Genomic DNA, 10,998 nt, shown 5'->3' with positions numbered 1-10,998 from the left:
AGTCACAGAAACCAATGGGAACACAGGATATACGTCGTCCACTGCAAAGTTGGGAGCAACGCTGGTGAATACTCAAGATTACGCTGCACACAACATGAATGCATTCTACAGCAAGAGCTGAGACCGCCACCACTTTAGCTCAGTTGGTAAAGCATTGCATGTAACATTGGAAGGTCATGTGTTTGGGGCCACGGATGTCATGCCGTAATTTGCACTAGTGCCTGTGATTACATCTTATTTAAATCATTACACAATTAGTTTTCTCTAACAGACACCTCCAAAAAGAGTGCCTATGCTTTGTTAGGTTTCCAGAAAGCTTAGCTTTTCTCATACGCATAGCTGGATCAAGCCACTTCAGCCTACACACACTAGACAGAAGGAGAGTCTACATCAGCTGTAAAATTTTGGTTGATGGACAATCAGTGCGATGCTTGCTGTTGCTATTTGTGATCAAAGAAATCAACGTACCAATGTTCTTTTGTTGCACAGGGCACTGTGTTGGTTGCAAAAAGTAAGATTAGTGGGAAATGTAACTGCAATACCACAAAAACAGCACCTCGTAAGAACCGCAGGAAGGCTCAGGTAGAACTGCACTTTTTGAAGGAGAACTGCCAATAAAAACAACTCATCATGTTGTCGAGTATGCAGACTATAAAACATTAGAGGTGAAAAAGTCAATTTTTTATAAATCTTGCCAGTGAGCATAAAATAAACCAGTAGACGAATAACAAAAATATTGCCTCCATTGGATCTCTTCCAGGAAAACGACCGGCGCCAGTCACTAACACAGTTGCACCTACTTATAACGAATCCGACCGTCACGGGGATGGCGTTTGTTGTATCGTAGTAGGTGGACTCAAGCTACTGCAGCCAAAACACAAAGTCATACAAGAGTGGCATTTATTTCTTTAAAAATGTCTGCTGGACCTTGTTTCTTTCTTCGAAGCACGCCCCATCAAGCTCCTTGCTAAGCTCTCCAGTGCGGTCACGTGCTTCTGGCTAAGACCCTTGTTGCGGAAGATTTGCTTTAGGGATGCCACACAGTCGAACCTGCCTATATCAATCACGCAAAAGAACGCTACGAGTTTGATATAGCGTGTAATTCGATATAAAATTAATTGATATAGAAAAAATGAATTTCTTCCATAGCCACTGACTGCGCACAGCTAGATTAGCGAGCGAAACAGTCGTGGATTTGGCCACCGAGTGAGCCCATTTTGCAATGTTATCGATGGACTACGAAGAGCTGAGACCACGGCCTTCTATTGTCGCGCAGCAGCAACGAACCACGCTGACTGGATAGTGCACGTAGAAGCACATAGGCACCCACTGTTTACAAGTCCTCGCCACAATGCGCATCAGTGCATGGTGCCCTGGTTATCCGCGACGTCAGCAATGACATCTTCGTTCGCAAGTTCTCCCGCTGCCTCAACTTCGGCTACGATCACAGTCGCCCATAGAGTGAGGCACCGTAGGTTGGGCTGCTAGCCTCTTTATCGAGATTGAAATGTCGGCGAGTTTTCAAGTGGAACAAAAAAAGTAAGCTTTCTAAATAAATCGTCATCCTTTCTTTTCTAATATAGATCTCATTCCGTCCACTTCTCTGCTCTTGTGGACTGTAGGAAGCGTGACCGCAGTATACCTGCTTCCTGAAGAACGCGCTTCGGTGTTTCTCAGCTAATCTCTGTTTATTATAAGTTCAGTCGCGGCGTTCTCGCTCTGCTTTCTGCTCTATCGACACGCCATTGCGAAACGGTGGGGGAAAGCGCCTCCATTTTTTTTTCGAATTAGTAATCTTTCCCGCATGATTAGGCGCCAGAGACCCACTTTTTTTCTCTAAACGAGTGTGATCGACCCCGTGCAGTCCGCCTTTTTCGCCCCTTTGCAATGGTCCATCCGCTGCAGCCACCATGGCCAAAGCGAGCGCACCGCTCTCACTGCTGCTTCGCCAGAGAGGGGCTGCTTTTTCATCGCCTCGAGGCACCCGGTATACAAAAGAAGCGGATGCCCGGAAGCACTGAGGGAGCTTGCGTCATTTGCCGCGAAAGGTGTCCGCACTTAGTCGAGTGGCGTCACACCTCCGTCACGTCTGGACGGATCGGCTCTGACGGGGGCGTCCATGGCTTCACTCTCACTCTCCACACAGTCAAGGACGTCGAACAGTGGTGGTAGCGATTGTGGTCCTCCGGGTGGCCGCACACTGCCCTGTAGCATCCGCGAGTACGCGTACTGTGGACCGGCGCTGCCGACGGCTTTGATTTGTGGCGCCGGTACGCGACCCAGCTGCCGAGGATGAGCACGAAGAGCGCCGTGCTCGCAGTCGCCAGCACCGTACGCGCCAAGACAACTCCGGACGCTCGTGGCTGGCGGCCGATGCGGAACACGTGCGCCTCGGTCGCCGCCGTCTCGTTGCTCGGGAAAACAGCCCGGCGGCGGCGCCGCGCTCTGCTCCTGACGTGCGGCACGACCGTGTACAGCACCTGCAGATACCACTGGCCGTCGTACGCCATCTGCGGAAGCACGGAGCACAGCAGTCATGTTCTGCATTCTTTTCCTATTTGTGATTCCAAATTCCAAATGGGTCGTACGACAGCCATGCGGAGTAGCCCGCAATATACAACCTCTGCCCGCCCACCCTCAAAAAATTGTGATTTTCTGTAGGTGTAAAAGGGGTCTTAAACTCGCGGTAATTAGGCTCGCGCTTGTCCTCGTGGCTTTATGTCTGAAAGGTACAGTGCACAAACGGTCCCGGCGCAGAGGTGGCTGGTGGTCGTTTCGAGGAAAAGAAACACGCATTAACTGTCTCATTGCCAATAGAACACATGCAATGGTTCCTATGCTTATAGCGCATTTTAGAGTGCGAAAGCACTACTTCACGGGGTCCAACCGGCTCACCGAGTTTGTGTGGCGCTTGGCCTTGAGGGTGACTTTGGCCAAACTATAAATAAATAAATATTGCCGCGACTGCGATTCGAACCCGCACCGGCGCGAAGAGGTCAGCTTCGGTGGCCACTGCACGAGAGTACTATGTTATCACCGCAGCTGATCACTGCCTCGAGTTAACCGCAATACGCACTCGCCTCTGCATTGCACATCGTCGTCTTCATCAACTAATACTATTATGGAACTAATATAACAAGGCTAAACACATGCATCGTAGCGGAAAGCGCGCGCGGCCATTTTTATATGGACTACAAGGACCGCAGTTCTTCATGCGATGTTTTGGTCTATCCCTAGCTCGATGCAGGCGCTTGTTTGGACTAGGCCACGGTGCATATCGTCTGTGTCGCCTGCAATAACGCATTTTCTGATAGTTATCGTTTATTTGTATGTTTTGCGTACGTGAGTGACCGCATCTGGCAAGCACAAACCGTCGCTTCATATCTGATTCATTAATTTCGTGCGCACCGCTGATATTGCGATGGCGCTCTAGGCCTTTCACGAGAGCGGCCGCAGGTTCCAGCTCCGGGTACGCGCTGAGACGCGCGCATATATGCATGTGTCGAACGCGCTTGGCGAGGAGTGGTTGAGCGCGATACGAGAGCCTGGTCTTTATTACTTTCTGCATTGTGGGAAGACGGATATGCTTTGATATATGCTCGATTGATTGAAACCTGTCCTTTATTACAAGCCCTCACGAACACACTGCTCGAGACATCTGTGATGGCACATATGGGGCCACACAGCTGTCGCATACGGCACTTGAGGCGAATGCCGAGCCGGTCGTCGCCAACTGCCGTACAGCTTGATGCTCGGGGCTTCGGCCACAAATGCTTAAAATATCTGAGGAGTACCTTACATACGCATCAGCTCGCGTTTGACTAAGTGAAGATAAATTTCCAGCGCGGAGCAACACGTAAGCACACGCGGTACGTGCCAGTCCTCTGCGCTAAAGCTGTAGAATGACAGATACGATACGCAGATAGTACTGTACATCCACTTGTTCTAGATGAACGTTCAATGAGCTAATCACTTTTGTCGAGATTACGCACGCATTCCTTGCCGACGGGCGACAGACTACAGTTGAGTGGGAACATATCCCGATGCACACGCTCGCGTTGTCGTCGCCAAAGTTATAAGGGTGCGAGCACGATCAGCTGTTTGTTCTGCAGTCTGCGGCAGCCCTCAGTAAGTTCAGGTCGTTAATTGTTCTCGGTATTTCTGCCGTACGCGTGTGCAGCAACGAGACGCAGCAGAACGCGAAGTTATACGGAAAGCACCTGCCCTCCGTGATCCGTCGCCGTGATTGCCGTCTGGCTGGATCCGTTGGCCATCAGACTGCGTCAACGTGATATGCTTTCCTGTCAGGGGTGAACTTGCTGACAGCCAGCGGGCTGTTCGAGCAGGGTAAATCGAAGAGGCCCTGTGTTACGACGCTAAGGTTCGTATACGTGCCGAATCCATATATGGATAACTCCAGAGCAGGTTCCTTACCACGCCCTCTCAGAGCTTTGCGCGTAGGGCAAAAATACAAATGCAAACCTTCGCGACTGTAAAAGCGCAGAAACTGCTTCCCTCTTGGAGGACACCTGAACTGCGCTGTTAAGGAAGACGGTGATTGACGAATCTAGTCAAAGCAAGAAAGATAGAGATGAAAAGACGCCGTAGTGAAAAGCTCCAGATTAATTCAGATATTTTTAACGTGCTTGTTTTGTTTGTATTTTATACAGTTTTAATGTCCCAAAGCGACCCTTGCTATGAGAGGTTTCGTAGTGAAGGGCTCCGTAAACGTCGATCACTTGAGGTTTTTTAGCGTTCACTGCCCTCGCACAGTACACGGGCCTCTAGAATTTCGCCTCCATCGAAATTCGACCGCCGCGGCCGGGATCGAGCCCGCGTCTTTCGGGCCAGCAGCCGAGCTCCATAACCACTCAGCCAACGCGGCACCTTTTAATGTGCCCTGACATCACAAAGTACACAGGACGGGGATTTTTGTATTTCGCTTCCGTGGAAATGCGGCCACCACGACGAGGATTCGATCCCCAGATTTCGTGCTGAGCAGCCGAATGCCATGGTCAGTGAAACATGGTGGCGAAGTGAGACCAAGCGATAAATGGGTGCCCCATTTATTGCCAGTGAACGCAACCAAAAATGGCTGCGGTTTAGCTCCGGTTAAACCTGGTTGAATTGCGAAAGCTGATTGCGAATTAAGAATTCGCGTGTAGCTGGTGCAAACTGAGCCACTGGTTCGGTGTAGTCATTTATTTGCACAGGTTCTTCAGTAGAAACAAACACATTTTTCCTCCTCCGCTTTTCAAGACGTTCGGCCCATTGTTTTGTTTCCTCGGAACGTCGTCGTCTTATAGTTTCATTCCGTCCAGCACTAGACTCACCTTCTAAAATGGCTCGCTTAGCTGCTTCGGCTTCTCGTCGTTTTTGCAATCGTTCTTCTCGTTGTTCCTCTGTTTCCTGGGCACGTTGCATTCTTTCTCTCATTCTTCCTATCTTTCTTAGCTTTCGCCTTAGAATTTAACAGTTTCGAAGCTGTGGAGCAACTAGATTCAGATATAGACTCTTCGTCGGTAACTTCCATTGCGAGACTGATCAACCAACGCGTAGCGCCCCGCTGCATATCCCAGAGAAGCCGCCACGCAGCGAGCGCAATGCGAGGAGGTCGTCATATCAACGGAGAGACCACCTGCTACGCGCGGCGCCGGCTCGGGGGCGACCGCACACGCAACGAGCGGCTCCCTTCTAGCTGCGGCAGGGAGCAAGCTGACGTCACGCGTCGTCATAGCAACGGAGAGAGTTGACGTCGCACCAGCTGCCAAGCGCAGCGCCGGCCCTGGGGGAGCACGGCATACACGACGGGTGGTTAGAGTGGGCGTAATATTGCTTTCGCAATAAAAGGCAGTAACAACACCGAATTGAGACCGAAACGAGCCGTCCTGCTTGGAAGCGCGCTGGCATGTTTGTCGCTATAGGAATGCAGCCTTCTCCGCACCGCGCCAGAAATCTGTCCCGTACCGTCCGAGCTTTTATGCTGGGTATTTATGCGGAATCTGCGGCGGCGGCGGATTCCGTCTGGATATACCTTAAGGTGAGGGCCCCCGCACAGAATGCAGTTGGGCGCGCAAGGAGGCTTTTGTTCCGAGTGTTGTGCTCCACAGTGGGGGAAAAAATTGGTCTTGAGTCTTGGACATATGTCGTGGCGGTGACCCGGCCGTCTACAGTAAGTGCAGGCACCCGGACTGCCGCGATATGGTGTGCAGTGGTGGATGGCTCCCATGTATTTGATGGAGTGAGGGACCGCAGTTGCGTCGAAAGTGATTACGATGGAGGGCGTCTTTCCCATGCGGCGTGCTGTCAGTATGCTGTACTCCGGACTTCGATGGAGGCGAAACGCTAAGGCGCCCGTGCGCTGTGCTATGTCAGTGCATGTTAGAGAGATAATTCTTTTTTGGGAAAGGAAATGGCGCAGTATCTGTCTTATATATCGTTGGACACCTGTACCGCGCCGAAAGGGAAGGGATAAAGGAGGGAGTAAAATAAGAGAGGAAGTGTGAGGTGCCGTAGTGGAGGGCTCCGGAATTATTTCGACTACCTGGGGATCTTTAACGTGCACTGACATCGCACAGCACATGACAGCCTTAGCGTTTTGCCTCCATAAAAACGCAGCCGCAGCGGCTGGGTTCGAACCCGGAAATCTCCTGGTGGTCTAAATTATTCCGGAGCCCTCCAATACGAAACCTCTTTCTTCATTTCTTCTTTGACTCCCCCATTATTCCTTCCCTTACGGCACGGTTAAGGTGTCCGGCGATACAGTGAGACAGGCACTGCGCCATTTCCTTTCCCCCGAAACCAAATTTTCATTAAACGCCGGTGCACTTTGATGCGTTCACCGGCACGGTAGGTGTGATCCATGCGGCGCCTGCCATGGAAACCGACACCGCGGACCACGGCCGTAGGGTTAAATTGGTTTTCGAGGAAGGAAATGGCGCAGTACCTGTCTCACATATTGGCAGACACCTGAACCGCGCCATAAGGGAAGGGATAAAGGAGGGACTCCAGAAGAAAGAGTGACAACGGCGGCGACGAAGCGCGCGATGCACCCTCTCCTCCTCCCCGGTTGCCATGGTAAAGGCGCATGCGCACAACTGGTCTCTCCCATTTACCATGGTAACAGCGCATACGGACAACTGGCCTCACGCGTGTACCGCGAAATTTTCGACTGGTAGCCTAGTGTAGCCCCCGCTACAAAAATATGCACCCAGAACTAGACATGAAAGAAGACAAAAGAGATCCGAAGCGCTGGAACGCATATACGACCCTTGACTGCGATTGAATGGTGCAGGTGCGGCCCTTTGTCCAATTCCTCAATGGCCTGGGTCGTCTTGCTAGCCAGTCGATCGATTTGTCATGGTGGCGAACACAGTGCAGCGTGTCAAAACAGCGCGCCAGCTCAACGTCACTCAGCGAAATGCGGCAGCCGAAATATTAGCAAGAGCGGTGGTCGCCAGAGCTCGCGCGCGCATCTTCGCGGGCCGCCGTTAATTCCTGCGAGAGGAGAGGCACTTGACTTTCCTTGGTTGTCCAGTTCGCCGGCCGAGAGCACGCCTCTCAATTTGGTGACGCACGAACACGTGATGCACAGGCCGCGAGCGAACGGTCCTTCGTGTGAATCGGCGATTACGGCGTGGTTCGGGTGCCGGCCGATTTGTGGGACTGATACTGCGCCATTTCCTTTCCTGAAAAACCAATTTTCACTTGTTTTCACCCGAACCATGCCATAACCAAGGAAAATGAATCCAAATTGGTTTTAAGGAAAGGAAATGACGCCTTTCTCACATATTTCGTTGGACACCCAAACCGCTCCGTAAGTGAAAGAAAAGCACCCTTCTATGACAACACCGTATTCACTAGGCGCGCCTCTGTTCATTCCAAACAATCGAGCTGGGGGCCTATTCTCGACAATTCGCCATTTTGTTCAAATTGTGACGTAGGCATGACGTAAACATCAAGGCGGTGCTAGGACACGTAAGCACTGAAAGAGGTTACGAAATGTGAAGAATAAAACAAAAAAGGATAAACACAAACGATGTCGTCTGCTACTGTTGGCGCCAAGTGCGAAAAAGAACGACGTTCCGGGAGTGTCATTATATTCATTCTGCTGCGAGGCCGTCTTAAACAGCACTCACTGTGCACCAGCTGTAAACAGGATCAAGCGGTGCGTACACACAGACCACAGCGGCCTCGGTGAGAACACGCACATGCAGCGAATGGCGCGCACTTTCACTGGCAGAGTAATGCTTGCCCTTGGCAACTGGGCCTTGCAAAGTGCCATGGTCGAAAAACGAAAAAAGCACATTAAGCAACGCCTCGGCCGCTGGAAACGAATTTTGCTCCATGGCCCCAGCATCGCACCGTTGTATATGAGTGGTTCTGGTGACAAAAAATGCCGATGATTTCGACAGCTTCGTGATGCGCTAAATAATGACGCTCATCCAATAACTAGAGGCATTTCGCAATCAGCAATGAAACAAATGCAACTCAATTTTTATTTTCGTACACTTGCTACTACACTGAAAAAGGGGGGGGGGGGTTGCGACTGAACTCTCGTGAGCAGTGTTTGTTTTGGCAGTCGTCTGCTGTCGTCTGCTACGGAGCACCAGTGACGAACATGGAGCCTCCGTGCGCGAGCGTGGCCAACAGTAAGCAGCGCGGTGTTTATACACCGCGTTGTAGCGCAGATCACCTTGAAGCCATGTTCTGTTTTATGGAGCAGCATGCCGGTCTGGGCCGCGGGGCCAGCGAGGCGATGCCGGCAGAAACACGCCAGCGCCTGCGGGTGCAGCTCGCGGCCGAGCTGAACGGGCTGGGGCCGGCAACTCGCTAGCCGGAAGGCTGGAAGCGCTTCTGGCAGCAGCGGGTGAGGCGAGCGCGAACTGCAGGCTCGCTAGTCGCTGCCGAGCACAGGTGATCTAATCTGCTTTCGGTGCGCGGCATGGCACGGTTACACTTTCACTATCACGTGTGTGCTCTTCGGTGCTGGCGAATTTTGCCCGCTCGTCCAGTTAGGAGCGCCTGTGCAAAGGCCAGTGTACTGCTGTGCACTTGTGCTTACCCAGTGCAACATACGCAGACGCACCGAACGTCGTCACACGCTCTGGCGGCTTCTGAACAACCAGTGCTGCTATACATGACTTTCAGCACAAGACCCGTTAAGAGACACAGTTCAAAACTGGACATATTGGAATACCTTACTCTGTGTAATCCAGCAGGGCAACCTATACATTTGGCATATTAGGCTGCAAGCTTTTTGTCCTAGATTTTGTCAAGAAATAGTCGGGCCTCTCGGAATGCTTATAACTCTCCCGCCTCACTTCCTCTTTAGGTATGAGAGCCATATCTTTTATTCATGCAGAACTACAGGCGGGGGGCTGCCGAACCCAGAGGCAGTGCTGAGCCCAAGTGATGCCCGCATTTTGGCAATCGTTGGCGAAGACTGCTCCGTGGGATGCAGGTCCCCGGCCGTATTCGGCATGGCACCAGCAGCCGCAGTTTCACCGGTGAGTAACTATGAAAGAATTTTCCCAGCTTGCAAAAAGATATGTCAGCACCTTTCCACAGCAAGCGGTGGCTGCTATCAGGCAGGAGCTGAAATCCCAAGGCAACTCTGTAAGCGCATTACAGAATGACGCAAGCATGCATGCTGGCCGTGCGTAAAATGACAGCGTTTGTTCCCATATCACCATGGTAAATTCGTAACATCCTTTTGAAAATATGCCACAGCAAAAGATGTCTCAAAAAGAATGAAGCTGGAATCGTAAATATATAAAATCATTTTTATTCAAAATTAAATATAGCATGGCACAGCGTTGAAAGCATAACCAGAAACCAATTCTTGTGTTGCCGCTGAAGTATGAATGAACTGTGAGTATTCATCTTATGCACTCGCAGGCACCGAGCCCAGCGCCACAGGCGCCAGAAGCCATGGATGAGCATGACTATTGCTCAGTACAAGGTTTGTCATCTACTTCAGTAGACAACAGCTTTATAAGCATGGTGCAGGTTACAGCTGCAAGCATGGTGAGACATAGCTTTTAAGCATTGTTACAGGAAATGTGATGATAACTGTCACACTGTCAGTTGGCTAATATATATGCTGATTTACCTTGAACAACCTTGTATTTTTTAGTAAAACATTTCTATTTTTGCAGTCATAGCATTAGTTTTATGCATTTATGGCCAAATTGTGTTGTATGCATGGCGCCACATTTCAATGTATGGTAAATGAAATGAAAAAAGGTGTACGACCCAAAAATGCTCCTGCAGTAAAGTGAGGCATAAGACAATGCAACAGAAATGTGACGCATGCTCCAAGGCAGAGGTGTCTTGTGGTTTCACTGCAGGAAAACACACTGAAATTACACATATGCAGAGAACGAAGACCAGACAGGTGCACGAGCTGCACCGCCACCAACACAAGCTGCACCGCACCAGCAAGGTGGCTCAATCAGGCGGCCGCATGCACTTCCACCTCGCCAGCAAGACCACCCAGGCAGTGTGCAGCAAAGGCACAACGCGATCGCCACCCTAATAGAACAACAAGGGCGCCTGGCCACAATACAGGATCAGCAGCTCCGGCAGATGACGACAGACCTGGCACACATCAGGGCCCACTTGGCAGGGGTAAAGCATTAACGACTATGTTTGTTCAGTGTTTCCCTCAGGACGGTGATAAACAACGCTTGTTGTCTTTGCAAAAAAAAGATTGAAAGCCTGCAGGTGCGCCAGGTCAACGCCGTCAAGCAGCTGGTGCAGGCCCTGCGTGACATTAACAGCACACTGCAGGGCCGCAACCAGGCGCCCTGTGAGAATGGTGGCGATCCATAAGGTGAGTTCAGAGGAACAGAACAGAGCACGACCTTGGCAGTCAGAGCAGTGTAGTGAGAAAAGCCATGATAGGCCGTGCAGGCTACTGTACGGAGAGGTATTTTTGGCTCCTCAGTTCTAGGATGCAGGTTAAATACCTGCCACAGCGGTCGCGTTTCGATG

General features: G+C 51.0%; 1 protein-coding gene across 1 annotated transcript; it reads left to right on the top strand.

Annotated features, from left to right (window-relative positions):
* The first annotated feature begins 4,054 nt into the window (after positions 1-4,054).
* LOC144095311 (uncharacterized) lies at positions 4,055-10,657 on the top strand. The gene is made up of 4 exons (XM_077629087.1): positions 4,055-4,128; positions 9,365-9,509; positions 9,901-9,964; positions 10,382-10,657. Exons 2-4 carry the CDS (start codon positions 9,483-9,485, stop codon positions 10,642-10,644), a joined length of 354 nt encoding a protein of 117 aa, XP_077485213.1. The 5' UTR covers positions 4,055-4,128; positions 9,365-9,482; the 3' UTR covers positions 10,645-10,657.
* Positions 10,658-10,998: the final 341 nt, after the last annotated feature.

This window comes from Amblyomma americanum, chromosome 1, assembly GCF_052857255.1.
Source record: "Amblyomma americanum isolate KBUSLIRL-KWMA chromosome 1, ASM5285725v1, whole genome shotgun sequence".
Lineage (NCBI taxonomy): Eukaryota > Metazoa > Arthropoda > Arachnida > Ixodida > Ixodidae > Amblyomma > Amblyomma americanum.
The sequence above is the reverse complement of the archived record's forward strand: the minus strand, read 5'-3'. Positions and strand labels throughout refer to the sequence as shown.

Bases quoted from the DNA above. Each gene is read 5' to 3' on its own strand.
- LOC144095311 (XM_077629087.1), top strand. From the start codon at position 9,483: ATGGCACCAGCAGCCGCAGTTTCACCG. The intron at 9,510-9,900 runs GTGAGTAACTAT...ATGCACTCGCAG, and splicing joins CAGCAGCCGCAGTTTCACCG to GCACCGAGCCCAGCGCCACA. The intron at 9,965-10,381 runs GTTTGTCATCTA...ACACATATGCAG, and splicing joins TGACTATTGCTCAGTACAAG to AGAACGAAGACCAGACAGGT.